General features: G+C 51.3%; 1 protein-coding gene across 1 annotated transcript in view; it reads left to right on the plus strand.

Annotated features, from left to right (window-relative positions):
- The window catches only part of DENND2C (DENN domain containing 2C), a 28,809-nt gene that overhangs the window by 4,685 nt on the left and 7,099 nt on the right, over nucleotides 1–17,025 (plus strand). The window contains 13 exon segments of the mRNA XM_050985259.1: nucleotides 2,301–3,219; nucleotides 4,678–4,826; nucleotides 5,355–5,467; nucleotides 5,821–5,988; nucleotides 8,650–8,745; nucleotide 9,064; nucleotides 9,387–9,431; nucleotides 11,066–11,247; nucleotides 13,192–13,301; nucleotides 14,201–14,270; nucleotides 14,600–14,677; nucleotides 15,844–15,984; nucleotides 16,546–16,694. Coding sequence (XP_050841216.1) covers nucleotides 2,435–3,219; nucleotides 4,678–4,826; nucleotides 5,355–5,467; nucleotides 5,821–5,988; nucleotides 8,650–8,745; nucleotide 9,064; nucleotides 9,387–9,431; nucleotides 11,066–11,247; nucleotides 13,192–13,301; nucleotides 14,201–14,270; nucleotides 14,600–14,677; nucleotides 15,844–15,984; nucleotides 16,546–16,694 — 2,087 coding nt within the window. The 5' untranslated portion in view covers nucleotides 2,301–2,434.

Genomic DNA, 17,025 nt, shown 5'->3' on the forward strand with positions numbered 1-17,025 from the left:
TGGAATTTGAGGTGTGGTCCCAGCAGTGGGCAGGGTGTGGGTCTGCTGTGGTGGGGCCTCTCCACACCCAGCCTGGAGAGTGGGACATGACCCTTTGCCGGGCAGGTTTAAGCTCCTGTGTCTCCCAGCGTGGTTTGCTGCCCATCCCTGGCTCTGCCCACTCTGCCAGGCTGTGGTGACTCAGTGCTGGCCGGGTGTGGTGGCAGTGGCTGTGGAGGACACGTGCCCAGAGTGGCAGTGGCAGCTGGAGCCTGAGCACAGGCTTGGTGTGACTGTGGCCCCTGGTCCCACCTGGAGCAGGTCTGGCTGCTTTCTGCAGGGATCCTCTGCTTTTGTGCATGTGTGGGATTCTGCTGTTTCCCTGCCTTTGCAGGGAGATTCTTGGTGCCAGGGGAATGTTACCAGAGGCAGTGTGGCCCCTGGCCTGAGCTGAGCACTTGTCTCCTGCTGCAGAGGGAGGTTGTTAAATACAGCTGGAGGGCTGGAACTTCTGAAATGGGATAACTGCCCAGAGAAAGGGAGGAATGGGGCTTGTTAGAGCCTCTGAGCTGCTGTCTTCTGTCCAGGATGAGTTTTCACCTGTGCTGGCATATTTGGGAATATTGGGGATGCCTTGTGAGCTCCAGATAGAGCCAAAGGGCTCCAAGGCTGAGGATTCCACTCATGAGATGTCTGTACTGAGGCCGTGCTGGACCTGCAGGTGCTGGCTCTGTACAGCCACCCCAGTTCTCCCTGGTGGTTTCCCCACATTCCTTGCTGGATTTTCTGGAGGATGTGTGCTGTATCCTCTGGATTACACATGTGGGAAGTCTCAAAGAGCACAGCTCCTGTTTGTGCAGGCTCTGCTTGGCTGGGAGAAGCCAAGGGTGTTTCTTTAGCATTCCTTCTCTGCTGGTCTAAACATGGGGTGATTTTTCACATGAAGATGAAAACTCACCTGTTTCTTTTGCCTTTTGAAATTCCCCTGGCTGCAAGCCACAGGCTGGGCACCACTGCCCTCCAGTCTCTTGGATGGCAAATTTAGGTCAGGTGTTGGCAAACAGAGAACAAGGCAGGTTTTCACTTGTGTTGTGGAGCAAGAGAGCACTTCTGGGAGGAGGATGCACTCTTCCCCAGCCACCACAGCTCTTCTCATCCTGTGTGAAGCAGCAGCTCCTCTCTGGAGAGGCAGATGTGGTTCCTTTCTCCTAGAGCTGTCCTGGTGCCTCGTGTCCTGCTGTGTCTCTGCTGAGTGGGGAGCTCAGGTGCCACAGGGATTTGTCTCTGCTGCCTGGGCATCAGGAGGAGCTGCACTCCTGCAGGAGGGCTGGCTGAGATCCACGCTGCTCTGTTCCTCTGCCATTAAATAATTTCCTTGAGTTTGCATGCCTGGGATCCCTCAGGGTGTTCTGTGCCTGCTGTGTTTGTTTTTGAAGCTGGTGAAGCCTCAGCTCCCTTTCCATGTGTGCACAAACAGCCCCTGTGGGGAGTGAGCTCTGGAAGCCTGTCCTGAGCACGTGGTGGATGTGATTTGGGGAGGAATGTTCTGCAGCCACTGCCAGGAGTTGCTGGGACTTTGGGGAGGGGAGCATGGCTGGGGTGCTGACACCCAAGGGGACAAAGGTGATACAGAGACTCCATCATCAGAAGGCATGAAAAGCACTTTATTATTAGAAATCCACAGTTCTTATAGAAACAGTGGTGGACCTAAGACCTGATTGGTCTTTAGGAATCTTCTCTCACCTGGTGGTCAAGAAGGGATAACTCCTTCTTGTAAACATCTTTGACAAACAGAGATTGCCTGCCAGGTGCAGAGATTGGGATAATAATTGGTTAAATTCTTTCTCTGAGCTTTCTCACAGCTTCCCAGGAAAAACCTGGGAGAGCTCTGTATCTCTCTGTTCAGAGGACATTTTCACCATTTTCCCCATTTTTGTGATTTTTCTCCCCAGGAAGTGACATCTGCCCAGTGAAGGTGGAGGAGCTGGGTTCAGGCTGGGTTCGGGATCAATTTTGGGTCATTTCTAATCCAATTTTCCTCATTTTTTCACCATTTTAAACCAAATTTTTCACCATTTTCTCCCCATTTTTCCCATTTTTGTGATTTTTCTCCCTAGGAAGTGACATCTACACAGTGAAGGTGGATGAGCTGGGTTTAGGGTCCATTTTCTCCATTTCTAATCCCATTTTCTCCATTTTTAGACCATTTCTTCACTCATTTTCTCCATTTTTTCACTGTTTCTTCCCAAATTTTCACCATTTTTTCTCAAATTTTGTGATTACCACAGAGTGCAGCTGATGGCTCTTGTTTTTGCCTGCAGGTGTGAGCTGCCAGCCCCGACTCCGTGACACCGCCGGGCACTTGGGAGCGTGGTGCCAGCTTTGATGTGTGCAGGGCACTGCAGGACGTGGCCAGGGTTGGGCATGGGCTGTGTGTGAGCCCTGTGGCCCTGCCATGCACCCCGTGGGGGCTGGGGACAGCAGCTTCTCCCGCGGGGCCCTGCAGAGCCAGACCCTGTCCCGCAGCCACTGCCGCAACATCAAGCAGAAGATCTCGCAGTGGGAGGGCAGGACACGGAGCTGCCCCAGCAAGGACAGGCCCCAGCCCAAGGACTTTGGAGTCAAGTATGAGCCCAGCTGCAATGCACTACCCAAAGTGAAGGCAGAATGCACAGAGAATGGCAGAAGGGCTGGCTCCAAAGATCCAAAGAGCCTGGGGTTGGATTTCAGGGAAGGTGCACGGAGCTGCTGGCAGACCGGGGGCTGTGGTGGCCCAGCCAAGGAGAAAGGAGAGGGGCAAACAGGCTTCCTGAGCCCGGGGGTGACACTGCCCCCAGGGAACTTCTATACCTCACAAGCTCTGTGGAGGAGAGCAGATCCCCCCCTGCCTGGCAGAACCTCTCCTGTTGCCTTGGACCTCCAGAGGAAGCGAGGCAGCTCTGGCTCCACGGAAAGAGAACTGCAAATCAAAGGAGTGGACACTCTCTGCAGGGCAGAGAGGAGCTTGAGAAACATTTACTCTGAGGTTGAGGGGCAAGAGGAGGAGGCAGCTCCTGATCCACCACCCAAACCCCGCAGGACTTTCCGCTACCTGGCAGAGAAGGGTGCTGGTGGTCGTAGAGCTGCCAGTGCCACCAGGGAAGGTCCCCTGCAAAAGCAGTGTGGAAGGGACTTGGTGTCATCCTCCAACAACCCTGAGAAGAAAATAGCCAGCAGGAGGATCAGAGGGAGAGCCCAGAGGTACGTAATCCATCTCTCATGTCTGAAACATTTCCTTAAATCACTTTCTAGATGGGTTTAAGGAGTTTGCTTGGCATGATGGCCTTGTGGAGTGCTGCTGGTGGTGATGCCTCTTTTCATGGGGAAAGGATGTTCCTGGGTGAGAGTATCCTGCTTTTGCTGCTGACAGTCTTGCAAGGAAGGCTCCAGGTTCCAAACAGAAGTCAGCCCACGCCTTAGAACAGAGTGGAGTGACAATATGCTGGCCCCAGGGAGAGCTCCCTGCCTGCTGCTTGCCCTCAGCTGCAGTTTGGGGATGGCAGAGTAGCTTTCTCTTGGCCCACTGTGGCTGCTGAGTGTTTGGCTTTTCTGGGAGTGAAAGATTCTCTTGTTGCTCAAGGCTGGAGGCTGTGGGTACTTCTCTTGCAGTAGGTTTGGCTGGTTCTCCCTCTTTCCCATACCCTTCTGAGGTGGCTTGATGCAGATCCTGCTCAGAGATGAGTGCCTGTGCTAGAATGGTGTGCACAGTACCAGCAGAGATGTGACTTGAGGTTCTGAAACCTTCCACTGTGGCAAAGTGTGCAGCAAAAACCCAGATTTGTGATGATGATGGGCTAAATCCTTGCCAGCTCTTCTGTGACCTCAGTGCCCTAATTTCAAAATAGTGGCCAAGTGGATGGAAATGCCAATCCACAACACCTTGAGCACCAGTAGGAGAGGCCAGTAGGAAGCAGTGCCCTGGTTCTGAGCTGCTGCAAGTCTGTAAAACATGGTTTGGGTTCTTGCCTCTGACAGAATGGGGCTGGCCATGCCTGCTTGGAGTGTGCTTGGCCACGGAGCCTCCAGCTCCCTTTCTTGCTTAATAAATATCCCAAAGTGAGCAGAACTCACTTGGTGTGCTGGCTTTCACTGGGATAATTTTCTTCTTGGCATGTTGGGTGCTGCTGTGTTTGGGGGTTGTGATGAAAATATTGGTAACACAGCAGTGTGAGAGCTGTGTTCCCCCAGAGCTGGGAAGGAACACAGCAGGGATGGCTGATCCCAAGGATGTTCCAGACCCTGTGATGTTCTGCTCAGCAGTAAAAACTGGGGAAGAAGCAGAAAGGGGGGAAATTTGGGGTTTGTGTTCCCAAGTCACCGTTACACATGCTGGAGCCCCTGGACATGGCCAAACACCAAGGGAAATAGGGAATTAATCCCTTGTTTTGCTTTTCCTTGCTTCTGCAGCTTTTGCTTTACCTTCCAGACTGTCTTTATCTTGACCCATGCACGTGTTTTCTCTGTTTACCCTCTGATTCCCTCCCCCATCCCACGGGCTGGGAGCGAGGGGCTGAGCTGCTGCCTGGGGTTAGACCTCAAGCATTGGAAATGCGAGCCCAGAGTGGAGCATCCGTGTGCTGGAGGGCCACACTGTGTGTGGACTGCAGACAGCAACTCCAGCAGGTGCCTTTAGAAGCAGTCACCCTGGTTTTCCTCTAGGAAATCTTTTGAGTTTGAGGACATCCAGGGCTTCCGCAAGCGCTCGGCGGGCGGCGGCTCCCACAGACCCCGGGAGGAGACAAATGGCACGGCAGGATCCAGGCTGCTCTGCACTCAGTCTGAAGACAACATCTACGAGGACATTATCTGTATGTGCCTGGGCTTCTTGGGGTGTCCTCACTGTGGTTAAGGGTGGCACTTGTGCTGGGGAGGGAGGAGTGAAGGTGAGGATGCATCGAGGCTCTTTCCAGCTCTGGGGTTTTTAAGGTTTTCCCCATCTGGGGTTCTTTGTTGGTGTTTGTGACATCTGTGTGTGAACAGCCTGATTTCAGATGTCATGGGAGGTCACTGGAGTTGGCCTGTGCTGAATTGGTTTCTTTATTAGCCCTTGGAATGCTTTGCTTGAGTTGCACAGAGATCAGTGTGAACACTGCCAAAATGAGCTGCTTTGCAATAGAGCTGCTTGCTCTGCAGGGGAAGAAGTGTTTTGTTCTGCTGAGTCCATGTACAGTTTGCCAAGTTGATGGCAGTGGGTTAGAAGGATGTGGTGGGAGCCTCATCCAACTTTAAACAGGTCTCTCAGACCCTGTTATTGTCATGTTCTCCCCACTTATAGCCCTGGCTGAAATTACAGGGCTTTATCTCCTTCATAAATCCCCATCCAATGCTTTTTCCAGGTCCTACAAAAGACCATCCCTATGAAGATATCAGAGCACTGCCCTTGCCCCTGTGGAAGGTCCCATCTGTGTGGAAGCTGCCCCCTCCCCGCAGCATCAGCAGGGCTCCCAAGGTAGGGTGGGGGGATTGAAGGGTCAGGTGTTTGCAGAACCATTCCCACAGGGCTCTCATTTGTGCTCAGCCTCACATTCCACACTGCAGTTCATTGGTTTGCTTTATTGTTTTATTGCTTGTTATCACTGTAAATAATATATAATGTAAATAATGAACAGCCATGGCAGCTGATTAAGCTGCTAAGGAGCAAAAGAGTGGGAACAAGAGAGATTTGGTGAGAGGCTTGAGTGGGGAGGTGGGATGGAGACTTGGTAGAGCAGATTTACCAGCTGTAATCTGACTCCTCTGCCTGTGACCTTGGACCAAAGCTGGATCTCATGTTTAACTATCTCTTCTGCTTCTGTTTTCCAGCCTCCCCCAAAACCTCCCTTCCTCAGCCGTAAGTCCCTGGAGCTGAAGCCCTCCCAGACAAATTTCCAGGGGAAGGTGGGGAAGGAGACCTCCCTGCCTGTCACTCTGTCTGAGTGGAAGCTGTTCCAAGCAGTGGAGGCTGCCAGCAGGAGAAAGAACCTGCCCTGGGTGAGATTTAAATCTAAAACTTCACTTCTTGCCTGGCATTTCAAGCTCTTGCTGCTTTACAAGTGCTTTGTGAGTGGCCACAGAGCTGTGGGCCAGGCAGGTGATTGCTGCTTGGCACTGCTGCTCCAGCCATTCCCTCTCCAAGTGGCAGGGCTGGTGTTTGGGGGTCTGAGTGCCAGTTCTAGCTGGGACAGTGGTGGTTTTGTTGGTCAAGAATCACAGTGGTGTTTTTGTGGGCAGACAAAAGTGCTCAGTGTTGGCCTGGAGGTCAGGGCTGTGTGTGAGCACAAGCCCTTCCTCGTGCTTTGTCACCTAAGCCTTGTTCCCAGTGTTTCCATGGAGTGTTGCTGCTGGGTTTGTGCTCTTGAGAGCTCCAGGGGCAGCTCTGCAATGCTGTATGCACGTGTCCCTGCTCCCAGTGACTTCCCAGGCTGATCCTGGTGTTCCACTGCAGGCCCTGAGCTGTGGGAGAGTTGTGGGGCCCTTGGTTACTTGGAATGTTGGCCTGGAGTTCTGGACTGGCACCAGGAGCAGCTGTTTCACAGTTTAAGGGTGCAGAGGAACTCTCAGGGATAAGAGCATTTCACAAAGCCTTCATCCAGCTGTCCCTTCTGGCCTCTCCCTCCTGCCTGGCTGCAAAGTCAGTTATGCAGCTGAGGCCAGAGGGGTGAGGAAGGCTTTCAATGCACATTCAAACTGTTCAGTTTGGTGCCTTGGGAAGGCTTCTAGATCCTCCTGTTGGTTACCAGCTCACATCCCTCTGTGACAAAAGGCACCACGTGCTGTGGAAGGACAGCTGCAGCTGCCACTGTGGTGGCACTTGGTGCATGGGACTGAAATTCCAGTTGTGGTAGTGAGAAAGACTTCTTTTTGCTGTGCTAAAATCATTTCACTCCAGCAGATCTTTATTTCATCTGAAAATCACGTGTATTTGCTCAGATTGCACAAGACTGTGAGGTAGAGTTGGACAGCTGCAAAGGACTTTTCAAACCTTTAAAGTGCTTTGGAGTATCAAGTAACTTCTGTCTGTGTTTTTAAACAAATTTTAGGTCTGGAAAATCAGGAAGGAGATGGCAAGATTATAAAAAATGCTGTGATGGAGAGTATCTCTCATTTGGAGAGGGAAAATAAAATGTTCTCCAAAAGCAAACCTATTCCAAAAATCTGGTAACAATTTACATGCAGGAAGAGCACTTTACTCTCTTTGCTCAGGAGGAATTGAGCCAAGATTGCTTGAGAGGTTGAGGAAAGGACTGGGGTCTAAAAAGACAAAACCTTTTGCCTAAGAAACGCATGGCTGCCTTAAACACACCCAGGGTGGTGACTCAGCTGCACAAAAATCAGGACAGAAATGAAGATCTCCTAGGTAAGGCTGGGTAAAAAGGAAAGAAGGCAGGTTTGGCAGGAGGAGCACTGCTCTCTGCAGTGGGCTGTTTGTTCCCTGCAGCCTCCTCATGCTGGGAGGGCTGGCTGAGAAAGAAAATGGGGAGAAATCCGTTGGAAAAGGATTCCTAAGCCTGGATTGCTGATCTGGGGATTAAACACTTGAGCTGAACAAACAGGTTCTCTCTAATATATTTCTTTTTATGCTGGATTTGTGATGACAAATGGCTGGGCCCCACCCTCCTGTGTTGAGTTTAATGAATTCTTGAGGCAGGAATGAACTTGACCTGCTCCCTGCGTTTAGGGTAAATCCCTCTTGCCATGAAGTCGCCTTTGATGTGGGGAGTCAGGAGCCCCTGGGGCAGTGGCAGGTGAGGGGAAAGCACAGAGCAGGCTGTGACAGGGACACAGAAAGTGTCAGGACTTTGGCTGTAAGGCTGCTGTGACCAGTGGAAGGAGGATTAGCAGCACCAATGCAGTGTCAAAGTGCTGACCCTTCTTTCATGTCTGTGCTTAGTCTGCACTGGGCTGGGCTTTTACCCAGCTTTTTTCTCCCACTGGTCCAGGTGTGTGGTCCTGCAGCAGAGCCAGTGTTCTGTCCCACTGTCTGTTTTCATTTGTGCAAAATCACAGAATGGTTTGGGTGGAAAGGCCCTTAAATTGCTCCTCATTCCACCCCCTGCCATGGCCATGGACACCTTCCACTAGAGCAGGGTGCTCTGAGTGCATCATCCTCTCATTCCAGCAAACACCTGGGGCAGGGCCTGTGCCTGGAGCAGCCTCCCTTGGCCTTTAGGAGACTTGAGCTGACATCAACCACAGCAGCAAACTCAAAACCCAACCCCCAAGCTACAGTGAGAGAGCTCTGCTTTTTCTGGGCTTGGAAGGAGTTGGGGTGCTGGGGAGCATGTTCTGAGTGCTCTGTGCTGCAGGGTTTGAGATGTTCTTGCAAGTGCCTTTGCATAGAAAATGGAGATCTTATGCCAGACAGTTTGTCACTTCTATTTGGGAAGGCAAGTGTGACAGTTTGCAGAGTGCTTGTGCAGTCTGGTGCCAGCTTTGAGCTGTGCTGACAGGGATCTCTCTCTTGCAGCAGAAATCTGTGCTCATTCTTTATGCAGTGAGCTGGGCTAGAAGGAACCTCTGAGCCGGGGTTCCTGCAGGGTTTGGGCAGCTTTCTCCAGGTCCTGGGTGGTGGCTGTTGGGCTGCCCTCCTGTTGGCACCTGGAGCCTTCTCTGGACCCTCACATTAACCTCTGCTTCTGCTTTGGATTTCAGCTGGTACTAAAAATACAGGAGATCTTTGATTCCAAGCGTGGAAAGAAGAAGGTGAAGCTGCTCAGTCCTGCTGGGAGAGAAGCAGCTCAGTGAAAGGTACTGGGGTCTCCAGCACCACTGTCTGTGCTCTAAACACCTTGAGTGGCACAATTCCTCTGCCCCTGGCCTGGCACCTCCACCTCATGCTGACTCAGCAGTGCAACCCCCACACCTGTGGCTGGAATTGAGCTTTCAGCTCAAGGAGCACCTGCCTAACCCCAATTTAACACTGTCACAAGGAGGGGATTCTGAGCCTGGGTTAAAAGTGCTTTTTCAAAAAAAGCAGGTTAAAGCAAAAATTCTTCAGAAAACCACTTGGCATGAGAGCTACCAGTGACTCCTGCACTCATTGTGTGCCTTGTTCTGACTGTGTAGGGTCTTTATTTATAGTTATTCTGTTCAGCAGCTCTGTTAAGTTTTGTAGCAGCCTCCACCAACCTGGTTTGTGTTGTCTGCCCATGTTCAGCCGACCTGCAGGTCACTCACTGGCACCTCTGGCTTGATATCAGCTCTGCTTTCTGCAGTTTGCTGTTGGAACACATTTTCCAGCTGCCCTTGGCTGATGCTTTGGGCAGGCTTGGTGGGCAGCCCTGAGGGATGTTGATCTGATGAGTCTCAGGTTGTCTCTCTTTCCCAACTTTGGGTGTTGCCCATCTTCCTTCTGCATGGCTAATAAGTGAAAACTGTGTTTGTTTCAGGTGAAACCAGCGGGAATGAAAGCGATACGGAAAATCAGCCCAAAAGTGAGTGAATCACAGGGCTGGTCCTGTCCCACAGCACTGCACCCTTGGCTGGGGCCCTGCTGGGATGAGCTGACATGTGGGGATCTGCTGAGACAGGGCCAGGGAGCCTCTCAGAGGCCACAGGGCCAAGTCTGGGAGCTGCTGCTGTGACAAACCAGCCTCTGTTTCTGCCCTTTCCCCTGAGCTCTTGAGGTTTAATGCCATTAATCTGTCAGTCAGCAGAAGCAGGGTCATTTCTGGGCTGGTAGGAGGTTGTTCCTGATCACCTTTGCTGCTGCTGCTTGAGGTTATTTCCCTCCTGATTCCTTCCTTTGCTTCTGTTTTATGTAATGCTGTGAAATGCCCTTTCCTCTGGGGAGAATTCACCTGGGTATTTGTCTGGTTCCAATGTCCTGAGCTGGATCATAGACCCAAAGTCCAGACCTGAAACACCTACTTGGTTTTGGGTGCTTTTAGCTTCCATGTGAAGGCAGATTAAACAAAAAGATCTGGCACAGGTGCCCAGAGCAGCTGTGGCTGCCTCTGGATCCCTGGCAGTGCCCAAGGCCAGGCTGGATGGGGCTTGGAGCACCCTGGGACAGTGGAAGGTGTCCCTGCCCATGGCAGAGGGTGGCACTGGATGAGCTTTGAGGTTTCTTCAACCCAAACCATTCAAGGATTCTATGAATTCTATGATTCTATTCTATGATTTTATTTTAGGTGTTTCATTTACTTGGAGGGAAACATTCAAAAGGCTTTAATTTGGAATGAAAAGTGAAATTCCCATTTCTTTATGTAAATGAGAGTAGTGGAGAGTGAAGAACCTCAGCAGAAATACTGAGATTTCTTCAGAAAGATTGAGTCACTGCCTGATGGAAGAGTTGTTTGAGAGTGTCTAGAATGTGTCACAGGAATTCTGACATCAGAGGGCTGTGCCTGTGTGAGCCTGTGCTGCCTCTCAGGACAGCCCAGCCTGGGGGTGCCTCTGCCTCTCCTGAGTGCCCCTGGTGTTTGGAGTGGCTCCCTGAGTCCTGGCAGCTCCTGACCTGCATGGAGCAGCTGGCCTTCACTGCCTGGTACCCCGTTGTGCCACTCTGAGATGTGTAAGAACATCAGGGTAGCAGGAGAAATTTCAGTTTCTGTCAGGGGGGATTTGCAGAGCTGCAGATTTGCAGGGTTCTGGATTTGCAGGCCAGTGCTCCCATTCTGAATCACAGAATCCTGGAATTGTTAAGGTTGGGAAAGACCTCAAAGGTCATCAAGTCCAGTCATCAACCCAGCACCACTACACCACATCCTCAAGTGCCACATCCACACAGTTTTTAAACCCCTCCAGGGATGGTGATTCCACCACTGCCCTGGGCAGCTTGCTCCAATGATAACAACCATTCCAGTGAAGAAATTGTCTCTAATATCCAAACTAAACCTCCTCCAGTGGAATCTGAGGTTATTTCCTCTCCTCCTGTCATTGTTCCCTGGGGGAAGATCAGCTCTGTGCACGAGGAGCTGACACAGGTTTTATATCCCATGAGGAGCATTTGGATATTGGGCAAATCCCTTTCCCCCCTCTGATGGCAATGCTGAGTCCTTTCTGTGCCCTGTAGGTGTGTGGCAGTGCCAGCCCAGGCAGCTTTGGGGTTTTTTGCTCTCCCCAGGTCGCCACAGGTGCCTGAGGCGCTCGGCCTCCAGGAGGAACCCGCACTACCAGACCTTGGAGAGGGATCTCATCGAGCTCCAGGAGCAGCAGCTCTTTGAGCTCTTCGTGGTGGTGTCCCTGCACAAGAAGGCATCTGAGGTCACCTACACACCACACATCATCCAGCAGTTCCCCAGCAAGGTAGGAGCTGTGTGGGAACCTGCCCAGGGAGCTGCTCAGCTCTGTTTCCCCTCCTGAGCTGCACTGGTCAGGACCTGAGTTTGGGATGTGTGACACCTTGCTCCATTACACACCTAATGTGTGGTGTCAGGAGGTTGTTGAATATGTGTCTTGATAATGAGTTTATTGTCTTTTTTGAACTGCTTTTTTCCTACTTAATTCCAAGTTCATGAAGCCATGGGGTGTTTGATACCAGCTGAAGGAGAGGAAGGAGTGCAGAGCTCTGTCCCAAAGCTGGCAGGAACCTCATCCTGGCAGTCTGTCCTTTACAAACAAGGAGTGAGGCACTGATGCTGCACAGGAATCCCAGGGCTTTTATGCTTATTTGTACTGTTTGGAAAAAGAATGATAATAAAATGGCCAAGCTGTTTGTAGAAGCCCCCAAGACCAGGAGAGCTGTGGGAGTTGAAGCTAAACCAAGCCCTTTGAAATAAGCTGTTCAGCCCAAATGAGTGACAACACCAGGGTGTGACTGAATTATAGCTCAGTGAGCTAAGCTGGGAAGCTGAGATGGAACCTTGGTGTTTCTGTGGTACCAGATGGAGATGAATATTCAGTTGTCAGTGTCTGGGCTCATACCTGCTGCCTTCCACTGAAAACAGAACAGAGCCAGCAATTCTGGCTGTGCCTTCAGAAAGCCAGGGATGATTGAGGAATCTGCATGTCAGATCCACTCAGGGAGGTTGTGTGGGACCCCAGCAGGCCCCACTGTGTCCCAGCTCCTGCTGCCTGAAGGATTTGTGTGCAAATAACTCCAGTGTCTTAAATGTGTAAATGCCTTGGGTTCACAAGAGGAATAAGGAACTACAGCCAGAAAGAGTGCCCAGTGTTCATTTAGTGGGTAAAACTGAACACACCCAAATAACATCTGCTAAAAGTGCAAACTCTGGGGTGTTGGGAGGAAGAAGGGAGTGCAGCAGATTTGGGATTTCCCTGGTGCAGCCTCTCAGTCTGTCCATTGCCTTTGGGAAGGGCACTGCAGGGTTCCCCTCCTGCTCTTTGCTGGCTTTTATAAAGGCACTGACACAAAAAATTATTTTCTCAGATTTCTTTATCTTCTGCTCAAGGGAAAGTGTTTTGGTGAGTGACTTAGATGGGACAGTGGGTCAGACTGGGTGTCTCCCTTCTAATATTAGCTTTGCTTCCAAGTAATCTGCTGTCACCCTCTGCTTTGGGCTGTGTGCCCAAGGACATCTAAGCTTTTGTACAACTGTTACTCTGTGAAAATGCTGTTCTGCTTTCCTAACACCTTGTGCTGTCACAGTTGGGACACTGGAGTAGCCTGGATGTGCTGAGTGCCTAAAATCAACTTCATGCAATAAACTTTCTACTTCTCAGGGGCTTTTCCTGCTTAAATGTGTAAAATTTCCTTACATTTCTTATGGAGCCTCTTACCTGAACACCTTTCTTTTGCCCTTTCTGGGCAGTTTTGAGCATGGAAAGTGTCGTGGAATCCTTGAGGGATTTGATTTGAACCCACATGTGGTGTGGCTGGAACATGTGATTCAGGGACAGTTTTTGCATTTCAGTTATGAGTGATCTGCACATCAAAAGCAGAACACATTCCTGCTCCTATTTGAGAGTTTTCAAATCCCCAGAGGTAGAACCAAGGCAGGCTGACCCAGCCATCATTTGGGAGCTCGTTTCTACATTCATTTCCCAATAAACTTACCCATGCTTGTAGATCCTTACTCCATCCTCACCAAGCTGGGCCATTTTACAAAGGCCTAATCAGCTGGAAAAATGCAAGAGGGAACTGGGAATCTGCTAATGCTCAGAACATGTTCTCCTGTACCTGTGCTTTAGCTATGGGATGGGTCAGCCTTTGGAAGTGTCAGGAAGATGCTTTCTGTATTTTAAATGCACCAACTTCAGTGACTTCAAATGCATCTGTTACCCCTCCAGCCTGACCATCCCTTCAGACCATCAAAGGATACTGAAGAGAGGCTAAAGGTCATTCCCAAATTCTGCTTTCCAGATCCCAAAGACTGGTTCCCTTCATCAGACCTTAAAAGGTAAAGACTTGGTTTTGAACACTTGTGACTGAGACAGGCAATGCTGAGAGCTTTGGGCTGTGCCAGAGGAGCTGCAGCCAGAGCAGGGGAAAGGGGGAAAGGATCCAGGAAATCCCTGTGCTAGGAGGGAGGATGAGGTGTGGAGCTGGGCTAGAGAGCAGCTGCTGCCTTTCCTGTGAACAGGAAGAATTTATCCAAGGCCAGCTGCTGGGGCTGGAAGTGCTTCTGCTGCTCCTTGGCTGAATGGGGAACAGCTGGGAAGGAGGAGAGCTGGAAAAGCTCAGTGAGAGGAGCTGGGAAGGAGGAGAGATGGAAAAGCTCAGTGAGAGGAGCTGGGAAGGAGGAGAGCTGGAAAAGCTCAGTGAGAGGAGCTGGGAAGGAGGAGAGATGGAAAAGCTCAGTGAGAGGAGCTGGGAAGGAGGAGAGATGGAAAAGCTCAGTGAGGAGCTGGGAAGGAGGAGAGATGGAAAAGCTCAGTGAGAGGAGCTGGGAAGGAGGAGAGATGGAAAAGCTCAGTGAGAGGAGCTGGGATGGAGGAGAGATGGAAAAGCTCAGTGAGAGGAGCTGGGAAGGAGGAGAGATGGAAAAGCTCAGTGAGAGGAGCTGGGAAGGAGGAGAGATGGAAAAGCTCAGTGAGGAGCTGGGAAGGAGGAGAGATGGAAAAGCTCAGTGAGAGGAGCTGGGAAGGAGGAGAGATGGAAAAGCTCAGTGAGAGGAGCTGGGATGGAGGAGAGATGGAAAAGCTCACGGGGTGCAAGTTTTTACCCTGAACAGATCCCAAAGTCCTTGTAATCATGCCTTGGCCCTTGTCAGCATGACCAGAAGGAGTCTGTGTGCCTTGTCAGTCTGTCCCCTGAGCTGTGTGGGGAATTTAACCCTGACTCTGCCTTGTTCCTCAGTGAAACCTTTTCCTTCGTGCTGACGGGGGAGGACGGCAGCCGCTGGTTCGGGTACTGCAGGAAGCTCCTGGTGAGCATCTCTGGGAGGGCTAGGGGTGCAGGGAGCACTGTCAGGACATGACTCAGGGCTGCTTTCCCACGTGGGTTGCCCATCCTGTGCTGCTGTGGTGGTGCCAACCCTTGGGATGCAGTGGGAAGGGTCACGATGGTGCCCAGAAATAGCGAAATGGGCTCTGGGCATGAACCAGCTCCTGGAACTGGGTGTTCCTTGAGAACCTTCATAGTTATAAGTGTAGGGGGGGCTGCAGCAGAAGGAGCTCTGCAGATCAGCTGCAGTGTGGGTGCTGGGTTGTTCCTTGCCCCTCTGTTCTCAGCAGAGCTGTTGCTGTTGCCTTTCAGCCAGAAGGGAAAGGGAAGCGCCTGCCCGAGGTGTACTGCATCGTGAGCCGCCTGGGCTGCTTCAACCTCTTCTCCAAGGTGAGCTGGCACAGCCTGTCCCTTGAGCCCTGACAGCCTGCAGGCTCCACAGAGTGACTGGTGCTTCTGTCAGGCTTAGTGATTGCAGCTCATCCCAGGAGAGTGGTGCTTCCTCTCTGTCTTTGCTTTGAGCAGGGAAATAAAATCCCAGTGCTGAGCCTTGTCAGCCAATGCACAAATCCTTCAGCAATTACTGCCAGGTAGGGCCTTCTAATACTTGATGCTACAGAGGGTGCCCCTTCATCCTCTTCTTCTGTGACTTGGAAATGGAAAATCAGTTTGGGATGGGGTTGGATCTCCCCTGTCTTTTTGTAGCACCATGAGGAGGGGAGATAAGGAGGTAAGGACTGGGGAAAGCTGCTGCAGATAAAGGGCAGTTATTGCAGCAGGGACAAGCTTTGATGGAAGATGGTTCTGATTTGTTGGAGCACAGAGTTTCTAGAACAGCATTTCAGGGAGGTTTCTTGGCGAGGGGGATGGGTGTTCCTCCTCCTAACTTCTCTAAATAATGAGAATTTGATTACTACATACAAGACATTTCCTTCCAGTAGCAGGAGACTGGAGAGTTGTGCTCACAGGAAGCTGTTCCTGTTTGACTGTTCAGACATTTGAGATGAATTTCACAGGGGTCCCAAGTGAGGTGGAAGAGAACAGTGGGTCTGTGCTGGAGCCTTCTCCATGGGAGTGATGGATTCTCCCTCTGCTCAGCAGCCATTGTATTTGCTGGGAATGCCCTGACGAAGGCAGGAATGATGAATCTGACTCCATGTTCTCAGAAGGCTAATTTATGACTTTATAATACTATATTATATTAAAGAATACTACACTGTACTAAAGAATATAGAAAGGATACTGAATGTTAGAAAGATAATGATGAAAACTCGTGACTCTTTCCAGAGTCCTGACACAGCTTGGCCCAGATTGGTCAAAGAATGAAAACAACTCACAGCAGAACCCAATGAAACAATCACCTGTGGGTAAACAATCCCCAAACCCATTCCACATGAGCACAACTCAGGAGAAGCAAATGAGATAAGAATTGTTTTCCTTCTCTCTGAGGCTTCTCAGCTTCCCAGGAGAAAAATCCTGGGCGAAGGGATGTTCCCAGAGAATGTGAATGCCACAAGCAGCAGCAGTGACCTGAGGCTCTGTGTGTGTCCCTGCAGATCCTGGATGAGGTGGAGAAGAGGAGGGAGATGTCCCCAGCCCTGGTGCACCCCTTCATGCGCAGCGTGATGGAGGCGCCGTTCCCCGCCCCGGGCCGCACCATCACCGTCAGGAGCTTCCTGCCAGGAGCAGGAGATGAGGTAACACAGGTCAGGCTGAGCTGCCTGCTCTCTCTGGGGCACAGAGGCTCTTTGCAAACTGCACAGTGGTGCCTGGAAATAGTTAGTGTGAAGAAAACATCCTGGGGTTGGAAGGGAGGCTGTCCCAGGGATGTGTTTGCTGTGGAATCATCTGCCATGGAGGTGATTCCCTGCTTCTTGATGAAGAGCTTCTGGGGCTGCCCCTTGCCAGCTGTCTGGGCCATGGGATTCTATGTAAAATCATGGATTCAGAGAATATCCTGAGCTGGAAGGGACCCACAAGGATCACTGAGTTCAGCTCCTGGCACCCCAACAATCCCATCCCTGAGAGCTTTCTCCAAATGCTCCTGGAGCTCTGGCAGCCTCAGGGCTGTGCCCATTCCCTGGGAAGCCTGGGCATTGCCCAGCACCCTCTGAGGGGGGAAGAACCTTTCCTTGATACCCCACCTAAACTTCCCTGGCATGGCTCCAGCCCTTCCCTGGTCCTGCCCCTCAGGAGGAGCTGCTGAGCTCCCTGCTCTGGGCTGCTCCCCAGCTCTCCCTGTGTCTGTGTGCTCCCAGGTGATGGAGCTGTGCCGCCCCTTGGACTCCAGGCTGGAGCATGTGGACTTTGAGTGCCTCTTGCAGTGTCTGAGTGTGTCCCACACCATCCGGGTGTTTGCCTCTCTCCTGCTGGAAAGGAGGGTCATCTTTGTGGCTGACAACTTAAGGTAAGAGATGAGTCTGAGTAGCTGCTGCTGAGGGAGGCTCTCACTGGATGTTATTGTTTGGGCCTGTCCCATGTCCAAGCTTGTCTAGTTTTGCAGTTAGTTCCACTTGAAAACCTTCTGCACTCCCCACACAGCATGTGCATGCCTAGGATTTGGGTTATGCTGTTTACACAAGAGGAGATAAGGGAATGTTTCCTTTTTGCCTCTTTAGCTTGGCTTGATGGTGGTTTTAGCTCCCCATAAGTGAGTTCAGAAGTGGGTGCTTGGGGCCTCTGCTGATGCACAGGCTGTACACGAGTGACACCTGCCCTGAAGGAGACACTGACCACCC

The sequence above is a fragment of the Serinus canaria genome, chromosome 26, assembly GCF_022539315.1.
Source record: "Serinus canaria isolate serCan28SL12 chromosome 26, serCan2020, whole genome shotgun sequence".
NCBI classification, from domain to species: Eukaryota; Metazoa; Chordata; class Aves; order Passeriformes; family Fringillidae; genus Serinus; species Serinus canaria.